This window comes from Hyperolius riggenbachi, chromosome 2, assembly GCF_040937935.1.
Source record: "Hyperolius riggenbachi isolate aHypRig1 chromosome 2, aHypRig1.pri, whole genome shotgun sequence".
NCBI classification, from domain to species: Eukaryota; Metazoa; Chordata; class Amphibia; order Anura; family Hyperoliidae; genus Hyperolius; species Hyperolius riggenbachi.
In genome coordinates this window covers 93900199-93920826 of record NC_090647.1, presented here as the reverse complement: position 1 = coordinate 93920826, position 20628 = coordinate 93900199, and the positions used below count along the sequence as shown (strand labels likewise).

At 42.6% G+C, this 20628-nt stretch overlaps 1 protein-coding gene across 9 annotated transcripts in view; it reads right to left on the bottom strand.

The window, feature by feature from the left end:
* Positions 1-20628, bottom strand: part of NBEA (neurobeachin) — an 866760-nt gene that overhangs the window by 90459 nt on the left and 755673 nt on the right. For all 9 annotated transcript variants that reach the window (XM_068267062.1, XM_068267067.1, XM_068267066.1 and 6 more), the window contains 2 exons: positions 18061-18173; positions 6229-6369 (listed from right to left, as the gene is read on the bottom strand). In XM_068267062.1, coding sequence (XP_068123163.1) covers positions 6229-6369; positions 18061-18173 — 254 coding nt within the window. The remainder of the gene's footprint in view (positions 1-6228; positions 6370-18060; positions 18174-20628) is intronic.

Below are 20628 nucleotides of genomic sequence, written 5' to 3'. Positions count from 1 at the left end.
GTACACACTGCTGTGCTGGCGCTGCACTTTTCAAATCGCATGCATTTTTTCATCGCAAGGTCTTTTGAAAAATCCTGAAAATCGTGAAGACCTGTACACACTGGTGTGATGCGCTTTTTCTATTCTCATGAAGGCATGCGATTTAAAAATTACATGCAATTTTAAAAACGCAGCGCAAGCGCAGCAGTGTGTACTGGCCCTAAGTCTGTATACTAGCCTGACTTTTGCTGTGCAGCGTTTTTCACATGACTCCGTGCCGGTCATCTCAAACCTCCCTCTCTCTGAAGTTGCCCAGAAAGGGTACAATTTTTTCATCCGATGCGATCTTTCAACGTGATTTGAACGATCATAACTAATCGGGAGGCAATTATCGATTGTTCCCATTAACTGAACGATTTGAGAAGGTTTTAAATTCTGATTGGATTATAAAATCCAACTTTCAGATCGATCATTTTTCCTTCTCCAATTGACCAAAGAATCGTATCACATCCATCTGTGCCACAAATTGTGTAATTTTCGATACAATTCGCTCATAAAAAGTGCATCGAAAGATCGATTCTGAAAGAAAAATTGTATCTTTAATGGGCACCTTTAAAGTGAATATGAACTTAAAAAAAAAAAAAAAAATCAGCCAGACACTTACCTAAGGAGAGGGAAGGCTTTGAGTCCTATAGAGCCTTTCCTCTCCTCTCTCGGTCCCCTCGTTCCAGCGCTGGCTCCCGGTAGCAGTATTCAACCAATTTGGTCAAATACTGCTCTATCTGCCACGAAGGAGGCTTCAGAAGTCTTCAGGGAGCCAGAGTGCTCCCAAAGATTGGCGGCTAAATACTGCGCCTGCGAGAGCGCCCTCTCTCACTCGCTCACACAGGCACAGTACAGAGCCACCTGTCTTCAGGAGCACTCGGCTTCCAAAGCCTTCCAAAGTCCTCCGCAGTGGGGGATTCAAATGGGGCAGCTGCCACTTAAAGAGGAACTCCAGTGAAAATAATGTAGTAAAAAAAGTGCTTAATTTTTACCATAATTATGTTTAAATGATTTAGTCAGTGTTTGCTCATTGTAAAATCTTTCTTGTCCCCGATTTACATTCTGACATTTATTACATGGTGACATTTTTACTGTGGGCAGATTATGTAGCTGCTGCTAGCTGTTTTGGCTGTTAGAGACAGCTGTAAACAGCTAATTCCTGTCTGAGAACCTTGTTACATTGTAACAAACTGCCAAAAGTACCGCGGTCCCACAGCTTCTTGTGGGAGGGGTTTCACCCCAAATCAGTCATACAGTGCCCCCTGATGGTCTGTTTGTGAAAAGCATTATATTTCTCATGTAAAAGGGGGTATCAGCTACTGATTGGGATAAAGTTCAATTCTAGGTTGGAGTTTCTCTTTAAACAAAGGGAACGGGAGAGGAGAGGGAAGGCCAAAGCCTTCCCTCTGCTTAGGTAAGTATTTGGCTGATTTTTTTTTTTTCATTCCCATTGACTTTAAAGAACAGCTGACGTCTACAGTCTTTTGCACCTCTGTCTACTTATTCTTCAGTATGAACCCTTGACATTCATGTGCAGTTGAGTGCAATGTATACTCTCAGGCATTTCAGGCTGAGCAGAATCTGCCTGAGCTGTCATTCTATGGTGCCGGCAGTTAGTACGCAGCAAATACTATTCCTCACCATAATGACTGTATATCAAATATCTTTTCCGTTTCCTGTGAGTGTCATCTGCAAACACTTTATATAACGCTTTAGGTTCAGCTGTCTTTTCAACTTTACAGCCTTATTATCCCAACCACACTGTATAACATTGTAAGGTCCACAGACTTACATCTCTGACATTTATACTGAGATTCAAACGCGACTAGGGTAACACTAATATAAACATACGGTACTTTATGTTCACCATCGGTAATGGCCAGATAAACCCCAGCTTCTGTAAACATACAGGCAGATCCCGGAGTGATGTGGCTTTGGTACAATGCTGTTTTTGGCTGGCTCACTGAATTTCTAATGAGCCTGGGGACACTGAGTTTGCCTAGAGGGCCATATTAGGCCGTATTCCACACAAATAAACTTTTATTATGGAACCGGGCATTATTTTTCTTAGCGAACATTTGGATAGAGTTACAAGAGAACGTGGGAAAGTTAGAAGTCCATGTATCTACTCACCTTGTCAAATAACAAGAGCATATATAGTTCATTTGAATGTGTATGTTTGTGTGCGGTGAAACGGATAGGCAGTCCCAGGTTCAGTCAGAGGCCCTGATTTACTAACGCTGCAGAGAAGTGGAGGGCCTGTGTGATACAGCCAACCTGGACTGGATTCTTTCAAAAAATATTATTAACTAATTATGTTAACAACCATCCTCGTTACTGCCACATAAAATCAGTCCTGCACTCCCATTACTGGCTAACTATAACGGAGGATCCTATTCAAGATCGGCCTACTGACATTTAAATCACTGCATAATCATGGCCCTGGATACATGAAAGAAATGTTGCAGCTGCGTAGCAATGCCTGCAATCTCAGATCCACAGGTTCTAATAATCTAGTCATACCCAGAGTCCACCTGGAAACTTGGCCCCAGAGCCTTCTGTCATGCTGCTCCTACATTATGGAACTCCTTACCACAGCAGATCAGGACAGCTCCATCTCTGGATGTATTTAAGTCCAGACTGAAACCCCACCTGTTCAGTTTAGCATTTGCAGAAGTAGAATTTTATCCTCTGTGTTAATACTTCATCCTACTACCAATTACTAAATGTGAGAGAGCCTAAAAACTTTGAGTCGTATGGGAGAAAAGTGCTATAAATATGTTATTGTTATTATAATGGGGCCAAACGCTGCATCAGCCTATAGCGAGGATTGCCTAAACATACTTGAAAAAAAGATGTGCAGTAGCATACTCATATTTGTAGTGAGTATTTTATATAATAAGTCCAAGAATATCTAGATATATTATAGGATGTATGTTACCTTGCAGGCACATCCAGGGCTGGATTGCTGGAAAGGCCGCAAAGGTGTGGGCCTTGGGCGGCTGTACATGCAAGAGTGGCGGCTGTGTATGGATTAGGAGGCAGCAAATATAAAGAAAAGAAGGGGGGGTTGCTGCTTTCCAACCGAGCAGGCATAACTGTACATAGATAGTACACGTGGGACGGGGTGGCTGCACATGGAATGGAGGATGCTGCTGCACTCAGGGAGAGGATAGTGGGCCTAGGGGGCGATAAAAGTATAAATCCAGCCTTGGGCACATCCATGAGACTGCCATTGTTTGACTTCAATTCCACTAAACTTTAAGCAATCCTCGCTATGATTATTTGATATTTTTTGTTTAGATTTGCTGGATTGCACAGGCTCTCCAGCCTTAAAGGGAACCTGTACTGAGTAAAATTATTTAAAATAAACACATGAGGTAACTTCAAATTAATATTACATAGTTACCTTGCCATCAGTTCCTCTCAGAAGCTCACCATTTTCTTCTGACAATGATCCCTTCCAGTTCTGACAACATTTTGTCAGAACTGAAATATATCAGTTGCTGTCAGTTATATATCAGTTGCTATCAGTTATAGCTGACAAGACAACTGATGTACCAGGTAATGTCCATGTTTCCCTATGGCTCAAGTGGGCGATGTTACAGATTAACTGTGCGCTGACCAGAAAGCTGTTATGGGGTACTGGCCATTTTCAAAATGGAGGATGGAGAATTCCCTTGATCACAGTGGACAAATAGGACGCAGGAGAGGAGAAAGAGATTGAGGAGTAGGCTACATGGGAGGTAAGTATGACTTGTGTATGGTTATTTTGACTTTTTTTTTTAGTTCAGGTTTTCTTTAATAAAACAGGGTGATAGTGGGAAGCTCAAGAAAGTGCTTGCGCATCCCCTGCTAATCCCCGCCTCCAGGACTTGACGGCAATCGGCGTTAGGTGGTCAGGAGGAGGTTAAATCACACCTAAAGTGTGGAGGCTGACATTTATTTCTTTTAAATCAATGTAAATTGCCTGGCTGTCCTACTTACTGATCCTCTGCCTCTAATACTTTAAGCCCCATAGACCCTGAACAAGCATGCAGATCAGATGTTTCTGATTGAAGACTGGATTGGCTACATGCTTGTTTCAGGTGTGTGATTAAAGGACCTCTGTCACGAACATCTTAAAATTTAAAATATATGTAAGCTTATACCATTAAGAAGTTCATTTTTTCCAGAGTAAAATGAGCCATAAATTACTTTTTTCCTTTGTTGCTGTCACTTACAGTAGGTAGTAGATATCTGACAGAACCGACAGGTTTTGGACTAACTCATCTCTTCATGGGGGGTTCACAGGGATTTCTATATTTTTAAAATGCACTTAGTGTTTAGCAGTTGCTCCATTCAACTGCCAAAAAAGTGTAGGGTGAGCAGGGAGGCTGGCCAGCATCATTATATAAATATTTTTCAGGCAGTATCTATATACAGAATAAAGGCCATGCTGAGAATCCCCTATGGAGAGATGGACTAGCCCAAAACCTGTCGATAATGTCAGATTTCTACTACTTACTGTAAATGCCAGCAACAAAGGAGAGAAGTAATTTGTGGCTCATTTTACGCAGGAAGAAAAGTACTTTTTATTTCTATGTGTTTTAAATGTTAAGATTTTCGCTACAGTTCCTCTTTAAGACACCATTGATGCCAGAAATATCAGCAGAATGTCAGGCAACTAGTATTTTCTAAAAGGAAATAACAATGGATAACAATGGCAGCCCCCTTATCCCTCTCACTTCAGGATTCCTTTAGTACCAGGAATATGTGGAAAGTCATTTGCATCTGTGCAGAGCCACTCCTTACAATGCCATGAATGAGAAGACCCAAACCAAGAAAATGCGACTTATGTTGTAATGAGAGCTGTCCTGGTTCTGCCCCAGCATGAGCAGAGCTGCCAAGCATCATGAGCTTCTACTGTACGTTTATCTAGCTTTCCACATGTATCTTATAATACATGTGATGAAGGTTTATTGAAGTCCCACAATTGAAATGATTTGATAATACTAATGTCGCTCATAGTTCCATGCATGAGTCAGCTGTGCATTAGTGGTGCGTTATTTATGTGTTTATGTTCCTAATCTGACAGTCATGCTCTTTTCTCCTGTAACCGCAGTAGCTGTAAATGAATATTTTCCTACGTAGACGTGTCAATCAGGTGAGTATTACTCAGAATGTTTCACATTTCCAAGTCACTTTGGTATTTGATTTCACTGATAGCGTATGAAATTCTCTGAGAAGGGAGTGGACACCTGACAGCTTAAATGTATTTTCAATTAGGTGAAATGCATTCACAATTAGTGGCAGTGGAGTGTGGTCAAAGTTCGTAAAATGGAACTCGGTTCAAAACTAATCCTAAAGTGGCGGATTTTACTCCCTTTCGGATTAAAAAAAATAAAGGCTTCATTTAAAACCCTCAACTTGTATGCTCCTCACAACTGAAACTCCCATCATACTCAATTATGGAGTTTGCAACTTCAGTGGTCGCATGGCCCCACCTTCCCTGCTGGCCAGCAGCATCCCGGCTCTGATCACCAGGAAGCCGGGTATGTGCTGCTCTAGCCACATCACTCACCTGCTATCAGCTGATTAGTGATGGGATCACCAGCCACGCATTAAGTCCTACTTCCTCTCTGACTACAGCGGCGCCCCATGTGACCTGGCAGCATGTAACAGGTTATACGAGGCACCACTCTAGCCATGGATACAGCATGCTGGATGGAGATCACATCGTTGGAATGCTGACAGCAGGTGAGTAAAGCGGCGCGGAGCATCTAGGGAGACGGGGAGTGCAAGGAGGGGGACATTTGGGGAGGGAAGCTGCTTCTTGCTGTCCTTTAATTGTTGCCACCCTGAAGTAAGAAATTCACATTGCTTCATGGAAGAACCGCCCCTAAATAGGGGTCCCTCCTGACTTTTGGCTGAGGAAGTGATGGTTTAATGCAGTGATAGCTAACCTTGGCATTCCAGCTGTGACAAAACTTCAAATCCCATCATGCCTCTTCCTCCCGAGTTATGCTTGGAGTTGTCAGAATATTGCAATGCCTTATGGGACTTGTAGTTCCACCACAGCTGGAGTGGCAAGGTTAGCCATCACTGGTTTAATGTTAGTAAGCTTCTAATGCTTGTGGTAAGAAATAATAAACACATTCTACAAACTGTTCTATCCAGAACATCATAACTTTTTTTTTTTAGAACAATGAAAGCTATACTTACGATTCGAACAAGCCAGCATAAGGTAAAAGTGGAGGTGGAGTAATGTGTATTATAATGGTATGGCGGAGTCTGGTCGTCCTCCCAGGTCTCATAGCGCTCTGCATAAAACACTGCTCTCTTTGGATTCAAAGCACCAACAGGCTAGAAAGTCAGAGAACAATAGAGATCAGATTTATGTAACATGTAGAACAGATGAAACCAAGCTACTGTAACCTGTAATGCTAGCTAGCAAAAATGGCAGCTAGGTTAAATCAAACAGGAAACTAAAGACTTAAAGTAAATGGGAACCGCATAAAAAAAAAAGAAGAAAATACTTACCTAAGGAGAGGGAAGGCTCTGGGTCAGGCCCGGTTCACATTAGCGGTTGTTTGCCAAACGGACCGGATGACCTGACCGGATCCGGACCGGATCCGGATCGGAACCATACGGTTCTGATCCGGATCCGGTCAGGTTGCATCAGGTGGCAATCAGGATGCGATCCGGATCCGTTTGGCAAAATATACGTAAAAAAAAAAAAAATGTTGGGGTCTGGGAGGTCAGCAGAAGGGGGACCTGTGGAATCAGGCCCTCTGCTGTTTAGCACTCACCTCCACCTCCGACATGCTGCCAACATCCTGCCAACACCTCCAGCTCGTGCTGCTCCACTCCAAAATGCTTGCCCATGTGTCCCCAGCCAATATCGCCGCAAAAATCCGCATAGGAAGTGGGGTAGAAGATCCGGATTTCTCAGCCAGTGTGTTGTGCGGCCTCCGGTTCCCATTTGTTTGTATTGGCCGGATGGTGCAGTCCGGCTCCGCCCCGGATACGGCTGCCGGAGGGGCCGGATGAAAAAATAGCGCATGTTGGAACGGAGGCCGGAGTCCGGATCCGGCCCGGATCCGGTCCGGCTCCGGTTCTGCAGAACGGACCCATGTGAACGGACGCATAGGCTTTAATTGCTATGCCGCGCGTCCGTTCCGTCCGTTCTGCAGGCGGTGCGGCTCCGGCACGGCGATTCCGGAGGGCCACCGCAAGTGTGAACCGGGCCTCATATAGAGCCTTCTGTCTCCTCTCTCGGTGCTCTCTATCCTGTGCTGGCTCCCCCCCCCCCCCATTTCAATCCCCCGCCAAAAGGGTATTTGGATGGAAGTCTTCAGGGAGCCGTGTCCTCCCGAAGACGTGCGGCTCCATACTGCACAGGCGTGACCGTGCAAGAGAGAGTGCTTGCGCAGGCACAGTACAGGGACGCCCTTCTTCAGGAGCACTCGGGCTCCCTGAAGACTTCTGAAGCCTCCTTCGGCCGGATAAAGCAGTATTTGACTAATTTAGTCAAATACTGCTACCGGGCGAGCCAGCACTGGATCGAGGGAACCAGGAGTGGAGCCGGAAGGCTCTATAGAACCCAGAGCCTTCCCTCTCCTTGGGTAACTATCTGTCTCATTTTTTTAAATGCGGTTCCCATTCACTTTAAGGTGGAACTTCTTAAAAAGGTATAAACAAAGATACGGAGTGTTAAAGTGACACTGATGGGAGAAAAAAAAAAAAACTTATGATATAATGAATTGTATGTGCAGTATGGATAATTAAGAGAACATTAGTAACAAAGAAAATAGTCTCATATTTTTATTTTCAGTTATATAGCTGTTTTTCTATAACACTGCATTATTCTCTAATATTTGAAGTTTACAAATTACACTCTGCATTTTAAAAGATGAAACAGAGCAGAGCTAATTACACTTGCTTCAGAAAATAGCACTGCTCTCTGACTAAATTAGTTGAAAAGCTCATAGACGCTCTTTTGCTAACAATTGTAGTTTCTTAACTCTTCCTGTACTGGAAACAATATGGGACTCTGTTCTTTGCTACTAATGTTCTATTTCTTAGATGTACTACACATACAATTCATTATATCAAATTTATTTTCACTTCAGATTCCCTTTAATTGTGAAGGTTTTATTACATTATTAATGGTTTCCACTAGTGTCAGCAGAAGAGGACATAGAAATTAAAACCAAAAATAAATGCAGGCACATCTATGTGTCTCCACTGCCCACATGACACGCCTTCACAGCTTTTCTTGTGCAGACTGCATTCGTCTAGGTTCACAAGCACTATGAAGATAAGGACACCAGCAACTGTACATAAGTTGAGGATTAGTGTTGGTGTGCAAATTAGGAGCATCTCCATAGCGGTTATCACGTGACTCAGCTGCTTCCTCCTTTTGGCTTTGGAAGGAGGAAGTATGGAGACACATGAAACGCCATGAAGGGCAAGTAAGTGTGCTCCCCCTGACCCTGTGCACAGGTTCAGTGCTGAATGGTGCTGAAGTCAGCTGTTCAGGTGAATTTGGAATGAGGTTATGAATTTGAACTCTAACACTATTGAGGAGTTGCAATAAAGAAGTCACTCACATTGTATATTTTTTAAAGCCACCTAGGACCTCCAGCAGTGTTATTCAGTCCTTTTGTGTTCTCTGGCCACCAGTGGCCAACTGTTTAATGAGAGATGATGTCAAGAATGCTTTTATCCCAACAGTGGTGTCTAGAGTGCAGTAGCCTGGCATAACATACCATTAAGAACCTGTTTCCCAACTCCAATTTTCCTATATAGTTATCCTACCTGCCTTTGACTTAAAATTGTATTATCGTTGTTAAAATAACTATTCCCCTTCCTGATAGTGTGGTAGCAGTCATCTTGCATTAACACAGCTTAACCCCCCTCCCCCCCCCCCCCCACACACACACACTCACACACTAGTGCTGCCTAATTTTAACCCCACCCCTCCCTCCCTCCCTCCCTAGTGCCTAACCTTAACCCCTCCCTCTGCTGCCTTACCTTAACCAGCCCCTTCCCATAAAGAAGGTACCGGTTACAAACAGAAAACAGTAAAACAAGTATGTGCACAGTTTGGTGCAATAAATTATATTTCTGCTTAAACAATTAGGCTTCAGAGAACATGAAAAAAAAATGTTAAGTGTCCTCATAAGTATACTTTAAGAATGGGGATGCAGCCTGCTGGAGTTTTGAATGGCTTGGAGGAGAGGTATGATTGTGAGGTATGATTGTTGACTGCAAAGCAGAATGGCAAGTATGTGGCTTTCTTACAGAAACACATGAGGAATGTGAAGAAGAGGCAACAGCAGAAGGAAAGTATGGTATCTCATTACAGTGATCACTCTTCACATGCTGTCAGATGAGTGTTGACACCTGACATCTTAATGAAATTGTATTACACAGCTTTTACTAATGGCTTTAGAGGATGGGGAAATACTGTGGTAAGTAATCAACCAATAAAACCTGCTGAGCTCAACACAAATCCAGTGTTTCAGTCATACTTCTATCACTTTCCAACAAGTGAGAACCTGATCTGCCTTGTTTCATGAACCCCCAGAAACAAACTTGGTCAAGGTTTGTACAAATGACTGGAGTATGACAGGAATCCATGTGTAAACGGCATGAACACCATGGAGGTACAAAACTGCATTAAAGCAGCAGGGACAGCCATACTATCCCAGTGTACAAAAAACCACATACTGTATATAAGAAGATAAATACTTGTTCTACTTACATAATATACTTACATTACCTCTGGTGGACATTATCTAGTGGACTGTGAGGCAGCGCATGGTTGATCTATAATTGCTTATTAATAGATGTATTGTGCTGTCCATGTTTTGATTTCAGTGAATTTTATATAGTAAATAAAGAGTATTTTGTTTCTGGAATTTGCCATCTTAATTCCCTCTGACCAAAGCCAATTCTGATGTCATTTCCTCCCTTTCTTTTTTTCTCTAAGAAACTGCACTGTCATAGCTAGCTTACTTTGTAAACACATGTGAACACTCAGATCGGATTTCAGCTGCTTCTCCCTTCTCAGCCTTCTATCACACCAAACTGCCCTTAGCCAATCAGTGAGGAACAAGAATGTAGGTGGGGTGATGACAGGCTTCTCTATGGGCAGTGGCTGGCAATGGCCAGACTGACTGAGATAAGAATTTTTATAGCAGAAACATTTCTGAGTGGATTGGAGTGCTTGCAATGCAGAGTAAGGCTGCATAATAAACACAGAGCAGTGGATAAATGGAATAGGATTTTGTGGCTGACAATCCCTCTTTAACCACTAGCCGACCGATCCACGCCAATTGGCGTGAATGCGGTGGCAGCCCCAGGGTCACTTCACGCCAATTGGTGTGAATGGCTTTCAATGGGGCTAGCAGGAGGTTGCGCGCACTGATGTGCGCATATCTCCATTAGGAAAGCGGAGCTCGGCTCCGCCTTCACTCTCCGTTTGCCATCTATAAACATTGTACGGCGCTGTGATCTACAGAATTGCTGCACTGTGGACAGCAGTGTGACACGGCTGTGCCCCTGACAGGCACACAAGTGATCAGCTGCCATAGGCTGAAGCCTATGACAGCCAATCACGCTGATTGGCTGGCGGGAGAAGGAGGGTGAGCTATAACTTAAATTAAAAAAAAAAACACTGGGGGAGCGATAAGACGCCACCAACAGAGAGCTCTGTTGGTGGGGAGAAAGGGGGGGGGGGGGGAATCACTTGTGTGCTGAGTTGTGCGGCCCTGCTGCAGCTAGGCTTTAAAGCTACAGTGGCCCAATTTAGGGAAAAATGGCCTCATCTTTAGGGGGGTTTAACACTGCAGTCCTCAAGTGGTTAAGCATTTACAAAAATGTAGTACTGTTTCTCCAAAAACAAGATTCCCTCATATTAACTTTTGCTCCAAAAGATGTGTTAGATTGTTAGGGCTTATTTTCAGGGGACGTTTAATCTTTCCATGAGCAACAATCTACATTTATTATTGAACCTCCTCAATAAACCAACATTTATTAAAACATAGTCATGTCATCATAACATTCTGGATCATCATCAACACTCTTCAAAACCTGAATTCCCCTATGAATTTCTTGTGGCTCTATGTCCTTTTCCTATGTACAACAGTCTATAGTTCTAGAGAGCCCTGGGTTTGCCCACCCTTAGGTCTTGTTTCCAACACATGCATTTTTTGCGCATGCAAATTCACATTGGAACACACATGGTACATGAAAGCGTATGGGATAGCTTCAAGCCTATGCGAATTTTGCATGCATGGAAAAAAAAAATGACAGCATGTAGCAATTTTCTGAATGTTTTTTTCATTTTGAGTATAATATACTTGCTGATGGCCAGTCGTTGCCTGGGTATATATTTGGCTGGTGTTGGCTCCGCCCACTTTTTTCTAAGTGTACCACACAATTACTAAGTTACTCAATGACCTAGTTTGTTGTCATTCATACTGTCTGATTGGCTAAGTGACAAGATTGATAGCTGAATTAGCCAATTTGTACATATCTCTGAATGAGAGGGAACATAAAAGTCTTCTTTCATAAAGGATTACAATAAACAAACTCTAAGGCCTCTTTTTCACAAGCAATGTTTGGCATTGCAATTCCATTCGCTGGTGGATTGCAAAACACATGGTACCCACTAAAGATGGTCAATTAGATGCAAATATTTTTGAGTTGATGCAGAATTATGCACATTTTGTATGCAAAGTGATGCAGCTTAAAGAGACTCTGAAGTGAGATTAAATTAATGATTTTACATTGTATTAATATTAAGCACTATAGGGAATGCTAAACCGCCGCATCCCCACGGAAAAACGAGTGGTTTATACCCCCCAAATCCCCCATGCAAAATCCATGACTTTCTTGGTCGTGGATTTTGCTGCCCATGGAGGCAGCGCTATGAGCTGCAGCTTTGCCTCCATGTGCGTCAATCTGCCGGCGGATCTACGCCTCTCCCCCGCCCCTCTCTGTGAAGGCAGATTGAGAGGGGCGGGGAGAGGTGGCGATCAGCGGGGATTGACACGCAAAGAGGCAGAGCTACAGCCATAAGCTCTGCCTCAAGCAGGAAGCACTCCCCGCTGTTAGCCCAGGGATTTGGGGGGTATAAACCCCTCGTTTTGCCGTGGGGATGCGGCGTTTTAGCACTAGCTATAGTGCTGAACATTAATACAAGGTAAAATCCTTTATTTAATCTCGCTTCAGACTCTCTTTAAATATGAACCAATCAAAAGGTACGTTTCGATTGGCACATTTTCAAACTGGATAAATTTGCGTACAAAATTAGCATAATCCTGATTCAACTCACTAAACTAATGGAAACCATGCAGGGACATTTCCATTAGTGTGACATTTTTTTGTCCAATGAAAATTGTCTTATGTGCTGTATTTTTCACGTGTTTGAGCTCACATGTGAAGTAAAGGAGCGCAGGAAAATCAAACAGCCATTGCGCCACCATGCGATTTTTTTCTGTGATCTGGCAATGTAAATTATTTTCCCGCACGGGTTTTTTCTTCTACCGTCGCAATCGCACCATACACCTGAACGGGCAAAACTCACGGCAGGATCGCTGTAGTGGAAAAGGGGTAACACTGTAAATAAGAGCCCAGGATTACACTGAGGTATGTATAACATGCTTCCGGTTATTATAAAATTCTAAGAGAATACGCATAGCCTCGAAAACTCCCCAGCTGTAGAAGAACACTGAATACAGCGAGTGTGTAAACACAGGCTGCACTGCTGAGGATACTGCCGTTTTATTCATTATTTCATGAAACATAGAACAAGAGTCATCCTGGGATGTTACAGAAAGTGAACAGCTATGTTTGGAGGTCAGTGAAGAAAAGCCATCAGACTTCACTCCCATCAACCCCGCGCTCAAGTGTTAAGGAGGGGCTTGGGGGATGCGTAACCGGGCTAGTTGCCCCAGGCCTGACGTTCTCACACAGCCCTGAGAGAATGTGTGCTCTGCAGACTGCCTTCAAACCAAATCAATACGTCTGCTGAACTCCATCAGCACAATAACACGTCTAATGGAAAGTGACTTTGGCTCACACAGGATAGTTTGTAAAGCACATTTAATGATGAAAACAGCTCATGCAGAACGGCTGAGGGTGTTCAGCGACACTAAGCAGTGATGCTAAATATGGCGGGATTGAAATTTACATTTTGTGATCAAAATTAAACTCACAAGGAGAAAAGAAAATGGGCAAATAAGAAACAACACAGAAAAGTTTGCAAGAACTGTTATGCTCATGCAACAAACTCGACACACAAAGAGTGAGCCAACATGAACATGCTACAGTCACATGCGGATGCCCTCTTCCTCACTCCCAGCATTGTAAATATTCATGTCTACTGGTCTATAGACAAGGTGCTACCAAGTAGTGGTATAACTATAGCCCCAGGTGCTACTGCAGTGGCAGAGGGGTTTGGGAGCTGGGGAGGGCCGGAGGCAGCTCTGTACCTAATGTCAATATGCAGAATGTGCAGTGTAGACCTTATTATACACTAACTGCTTTTAGCTGCTGTCCCTGCATGGTGACTGGCTGGCTGCACTGCACTTGCTATCTAACCAGGAAGTGGAGGAGACATGATCACCGGGAGCAGGTAATGTATAATAAGGCTTCAAATAACACATTCTTCATAGTGATATTAGGTACAAGACGTGCCCTCCTAGCTTCCAGCCCGTCGGGGGGGGGGGAGGGGGGGGGGGTCTGGCATATCTCTACAGGGAGCCTGGTAAACTATAGCTTTGCCTCTGCTTCCGAGGATGAAGGCAACACCTGGATTACTGAAAGGCCAATGTACTTTGCAAAGTAAGTATTGAAATACATAGCCCTGTATTAATGTTTACCATCATTTTGTATGTATAAAATCTTTATTCAAAGGAAAACAAAGTGCATTGAACCACACTTGAGGTTAAAGGACACTTGAAGTGAGAGGGATAAGGAGGCTGCCATATATATTTCCTTTTAAACAATGCAGATTGCCTGGCGGTCCTGCTGATCCTCTACCTCTAATACTTTTTGCCATAGATCCTGAACAAGCATATGTAGATCAGATGTTTGACTAAAGTTTGACTTGATTTGCCGCATTGTTGCAGGAGTGTGATTCTGACATTACTGTTGCATGTAAGGTCAGCAGGACTGCCAGGCAACTTGCATTGTTTGAAAGGAAATAAATATGGCAGTATCCATATCCCTCTTACTTCAGGTGTCCTTAAAGGGAACCTGAACTGAGTAAAATTATTTAAAGTAAACACATGATGTAGCTGCAAATTATTACATACTTACCTCACTGTCAGTTCCTCTCAGAAGCTCACCATTTTCTTCTTACAATGATCCCTTCCCGTTCTGACAATATTTTGTCAGAACTGAAATATACCAGTTGCTGTCAGTTATATATCAGCTACTGTCAGTTACAACTGAATGTGCAAGGTAATGTCCATGTTTCCCTATGGCACAAGTGGGTGATATTACAGTTTAACAGTGTGCTGACCAGGAAGCGGTTATGGGGTAATGGCCATTTTCAAAATGGAGGACGGAGGATTCCCTTGATCACAGTGGACAAACAGGACGCAGGAGAGGAGAAAGAGATTGATGAGTAGACTACACGGGAGGTAAGTATGACTTGTGTATGTTTATTTTGACTTTTAATTTGCAGTTTAGGTTTTCTTTAAGGCAGGTTTTACACCAGGTCATTCTGTTTGCAGTGCAAAGCTCCGCCCCTATTGCATCGCACTGCAAATAACTTCATTTATATGACCCCGTGGCAGAGGGTCATATGCATAGTGCCGCCCCAACACACGCCTCTCGCTGCTAAACGTATTCCATGCTAGAAGAAGTATATCACTGGGATTCCCAGGTCACCCCTTCATATTCACGACATTCTGCACATGCACACTGTACTGCTGCCGCAAAATAATTTAACATCCCTGAGTCACCTATCGACTTACGGCGCTGCTGCTTCCCGGAAGTCCGATGGCAACATGATGTTGACTTTGCAGCGCGTCGGCAGCTGATCGTGAACTTTAGGCAAAACGACACACGAGAAGTGTGCCCCATTGCCACAGGAGGGTCAGCACACAGAGACGGGCCGGCATCTGCCTGTAAACAGGCATGTGACAGGCAGCTGGGCCGGTCTTTTGTGCGCCACTCTGTACCACTGCACTTATTCTACTGCACAATAGCAAGGAAAGCATCATGTGTTATTATCTGCCCACTAACTTAACCTTGGAATAAGTTTTGAGAACAGGAATTTGTGGCTTAATGATGACTGTCTGGCTTAGTGCACTTCTTCCTGCACATAAGCATGTAGCTGAAAGGAAAGAACCTCTCTCAGAACTGCACAGGTTTTGCCAGAAGTACTCACACATCAATACGCTGATTTGCATTATTACACTACGAGGCCTGCAGGCTTTATCACTTCCTGCGCTTCCAGCAACACACTAATTTGGAAAATAATTGTTGCGCTCATCATCTCCTGCCACTCAAACAGCTCAAGTATTAACAAATAGGATTTCTGGTGCTCGGGTGTGATGCCTCACACTCCCGTCACTGCTAGTAACAGTGAACTATAATGAACCCATGTGTAAAGCAGCATGCCAGTCACTCCAGCGAGGAGAGAGGGGAAACATACATACAGCAGCTCAGCTCTGGCTAATGACATATGTGTTAGCAAGGCAAGATTTACACTGAGCTGTGTACGGAGTGCTGGATAGGGACGGGCATATAGACCTGGCTCACAGTTATGTATATGACCAAGGTTTTCTAAAGCCAATAGACCAGCGTTTTTTTTAATTGCCGTGGTGGCAAACTAGTAGACTTCCACATTACGCACAAATTGCATAATATGCAAACGTTAGTTAAAGTGAACCTTACCCAAGTCTAAAAAAAAGTTTCACTTACCTGGGGCTTTCACCAGCCCCCTGCAGCCGTCCTGTTCCCTCACTGGGACAAACCAAACCTCTGTTTCATTTTCTCGCCAGGCCAGTGCGCCTGGGCGGCCCTGGTCGCGCTCGTCCTTGAACACACTCCCATCGCTGGGCACAGGACATCTGCAGGGGGCTGGTGGAAGCCCCAGGTAAGTGAAACTTTTTTTTTTTTTTTAGACTCGCTAAAGCTTCACTTTTTAGACTCGCTAAAGCCATGAGTGACATGATGCCAAAGAGAAATGTATTTACAGTGCCTAGTACACAAATAGCTATGCTGTGTTGTGTTTCTTCTGTCTCTGCCTGAAATAATTAATATTCAGCTATGCCAAAAAAAAAAAGGAAAAGAGGCCTTGCACATCAATTAAAACTTCACTTTTAATGGAACCAGTAAAAGGCATACATTACATCTCCTATGAGGTGGAAAGAGAGGTACAGGCAGTGAGGGTAGTCGACAGCCGTTTCGCGCCGGTTATGTACAGTGGCGCATCATCAGGACCACCTCATAGGAGATGTAATGTATGCCTTTTACTGGTTCCATTAAAAGTGAAGTTTTAATTGATGTGCAAGGCCTCTTTTCCTTTTTTTTTTTTGATATGAACTGTTGCAACTACTTTTTGGCCTTTTGCACTCTGTATGTATATCGGATAGCTATTCCTGTGCACAGAGCCACATCTACTGGACATTAATATTCAGCTATGCAACTGAAAGTTTTTCTCTAGTAAGGACCCAGTCGGACTATAGCATCCTTCACTGATAACTGGGCTTCTGAGACCAGGGGATAGATAAAAAAAAAAAGATCAATAGTTCATAGATTTTAACACTCGGAGACATGGGACAGATTGTTTTACAGAGCTGAGACAAAACAATACATTTTTGAGTTTTTAAGCATAACATAAAATTGCAAGATAGCTAAAAGTAATTTTTAGAAATAGGAGGATAGATATGATTGTTTATCTCGTCAATTTATTTTCACCTAAGTTTCACTTTAAAGCGGAATATAACCCTGCATTTCAACTTTGCTCTAAAACATTATTTACAGCATATTATATGCAACCAGCATTTTTTTTTTTTACTAGACCAGCATTGGAAGGGTTACACAGAGCTTTAAAGTTCCTGGAGAGAACTGTAGACGCATCCGAAGCTTACATAGATACATTTTGTTTACATAAATGTATCTAAGTGTGGAATGTGACTCACTCTCTCTGACTTAGAAGGAGCTGGAGGACAGCCAAAGAGTGTGTAACATTTCTCACTTGTTGCATTCTATTTAGTTAAATGTATCTATCTGAACTTCTGCATATCTCTCCACGGAACTTTAAACCTCTGTGTGTAACCCTTCCAATGCTGGTCTAGTAAAAAAAAAAATGCTGGTTGCATATAATATGCTGTAAATAATGTTTTAGAGCAAAGTTGAAATGCAGGGTTATATTCTGCTTTAAGTATACTGCATTAGTGAAACAGTCTTTCAAGACTGTGGGATGAAACTCAAATTCATATATGGTCTAAAAGCAGTGCTGTCCAACACAAGAGCGGAGGGCCTCTCACATTTTTGGCACTACTTAAGGTAATTGATGAGACTGAATCAGGAAAAGTGTGGTTCATTAAGTAGTGTATATTTATCCATTGCTCTGTCCAGCCTAAACACTACCATGGATCTGGCCATCGAGGACTGGAGCTGGACAGCCCTAACGCACTGCTGTATGCAATTTGGTTTGCAGGGCAGTGATGTTTCCTTTACGGTTAGAGAATGAGATCAGTACTACGATGACAGGCAACACAGGTGCCATGTTTTTATGTGCAAACGCACAGCCACATGCGTTGTATTGTGGAAATGAGGTTTTGATTCAAAAATTACTATTTTTAACCTTTGTTTAAAAGGGGAAAAAAAATGCAGCATTGTGGAAAGCAATACGTAGTGGTGCAAATAGGGGCATCAGTCACTATGTTAATGCTTTACACAAGGAATCATGAATAATGAGATCCCTAAAGACAATGTAAAGGGAACTATGAACAAAAAGGGCAGCCCTGCCTAAACCAATACAGTACATTCTTAGATGCATACATAAATATCAATCATTACCTTTGAAAGATCCCTGAAGTTTCCTGGTAAAGTTAAATCTAATTCTTCAGATTCGTAATTTGTTAACACCCATGGGAATACAGGATACTGATTCAAGTCATTGTACGTCCGCCCTGGGAAAAATGAGAAATGCGTGTTAAAGATGAAGACATGAGCTAGTCCGGTAATGATTTATAATACTCTTCATAAACACATAATATAAACACAACCAAACCCAGCTCATGCTGATTGTAGTAGAATTCAGGGCTGAACACAGTCACAGGCTTACTCATCTCTGATAAAGTAAACTCAGCTTTCTGGAAATAATACATTCTTATTCATGGGGTTCTTTGCATAATTAACCACTTTACCCTCAGCTACCGTATATCTACGTCCTCTTAGACTGCATCTAAGCCACAAGGACGTAGATATAAGTCTTGTAGCTGAAGCGCTGCTGTGCACAATTGGGCTTGCTCCTGTGCAAACCTCCAGCACTATCTGCTGCAGCACTAATTGGTGAAAGGGAATATATGTTCCCTGAGCCAATAAGATTGATTTTTACCAATACAAATACTTTTATTTTCTCAGTTCATAGTGAAAAATAGATGCAAAGTGGTTAATGGATACTAACTAACCTTAATTGTCTTGATCTCCCTGGGTAGGATATCAACTGTACTGTAGGCTGAAACATCGCAACTCAACTTTGGAGCCCTAAGCTGTCCTGGCTCATATTAAATGCTGGCTAAAGTAGGAGGAGGTAGGCAATGAAAGTACTCGGTATATAAAGCTTGCCATATTTTTTTACATCTAGGCATCTTCTTATCCATGATCGCTTTAAAGAGACTCCGTAACAAAAATTGCATCCTGTTTTTTATCATCCTACAAGTTCCAAAAGCTATTCTAATGTGTTCTGGCTTACTGCAGCACTTTGTACTATCACAGTCTCTGTAATAAATCAATGTATCTTTCCCTTGTCAGACTTGTCAGCCTGTGTCTGGAAGGCTGCCAAGTTCTTCAGTGTTGTGGTTCTGCTATGCACTCCCCCCTCAGGGGGGAAAGAAACACACAAATGATCTCTTGAGATTCAAAAGGAAGGCTGTATACAGCCTGCTTGTGTATGAATGTATTTTCTATGTGTGGACATACTGTACATCAACCTACTTCCTGTTTTGGTGGCCATTTTGTTTGTTTATAAACAAACTTTTTAAAACTGTTTTTAACCACTTTTAATGCGGCGGGGAGCGGCGAAATTGTGACAGAGGGTAATAGCAGATGTCCCCTAACGCACTGGTATGTTTACTTTTGTGCGATTTTAACAATACAGATTCTCTTTAATGCTGGGTACACACGTTACATTTTTACGTGCGATTTTGTGACCCGATCTTTTTTTGGCACGATTCCACACTCAATTCTGCACTCGATTCTCTTATCTTAATTCATGTTTCTTATCTTTTTCCATTCACCGCTATGAGAAATCGAGCGTGGAAACGATCGGGAGCAATATCGGACATAACGGATTTTATCTATCTGATCCATCTATCGCACGAAAATTTGTACCGTGTGTACCCAGCATTAATTTATCACACAACAGAGCATAGCCCAAACATACATTCAACTGTTCAAAACTAAGTATACAAGACTTCCATGGTTTGGCTATCACCAGTGTGATTGCAGCAAAGATATGCGTAATAAGTCTACATTGTACAAGCGAGGTTTGTGCTGGCTTTAGCCCAATCAAGTCTGTCTCAGGGGTTTTTCGGTACCTGATTACTCACCACAGAATATATAATCTGATAAAACCTGTGCCATAGTTTGTGTACTTTTGGACAAGACCACAAAACATTCAAGAATGTGCCCTTCTGACCACAACCACTGAAACAGCGGCCTGAAACATTCATGATTTTTTTCAGTCTGTAGCCACCTATTATTTTAGAGAAATAATAATTTGTGCTTTCTTGCAGCCATGGCAACAGTCTACTGTTTGGTGGATGTAATGGTTCCAAATTTTCATTTCTGCATCCCAGGTTCATTCTAATGCTACGTACACACATGCGACAACGATCGTTCGTTGAGGACGACGAACGAACTTTTAATTGACGAAAGAACGACCGAAGTAAAGTTAGTTCTATAAAGTGTGTAACGATCACATCGTTAGAACGAACGTTACACCACGTAAAAGCACTTAATGCGCCTGCGCATAAAATTGTAAAGTTCCTTGGAGAAAAAGTGAAGTACGCATGTCCAGCCTGGTACGAACGATCGTTTCCAACGATGTACCACTTTTGCTAACGATCGTCGGTGGTAAAAATCCGCCAAGACAGAACTTTGTTTTGTAGCGATTTGCCTCGTTCGTCGTTTGCCTTAATAGTCGTTGGTTCGTTTTTTGTAACGATCGTCGTTGGTAAAGATCGGGGAACGATCGTTACAAACGACTATAGTCGCATGTGTGTACGCACCTTAAGGCCAGGCTCCCACTACAGATTGCTAATTGCTAATTGCAATCAATGTTTTGTTAGCATTTTGTACAGTAATTTTATAGCAATTTCTGTTGATTTTTTGAAGCAATTTCATTTTAGAGCTTGTGTTTGC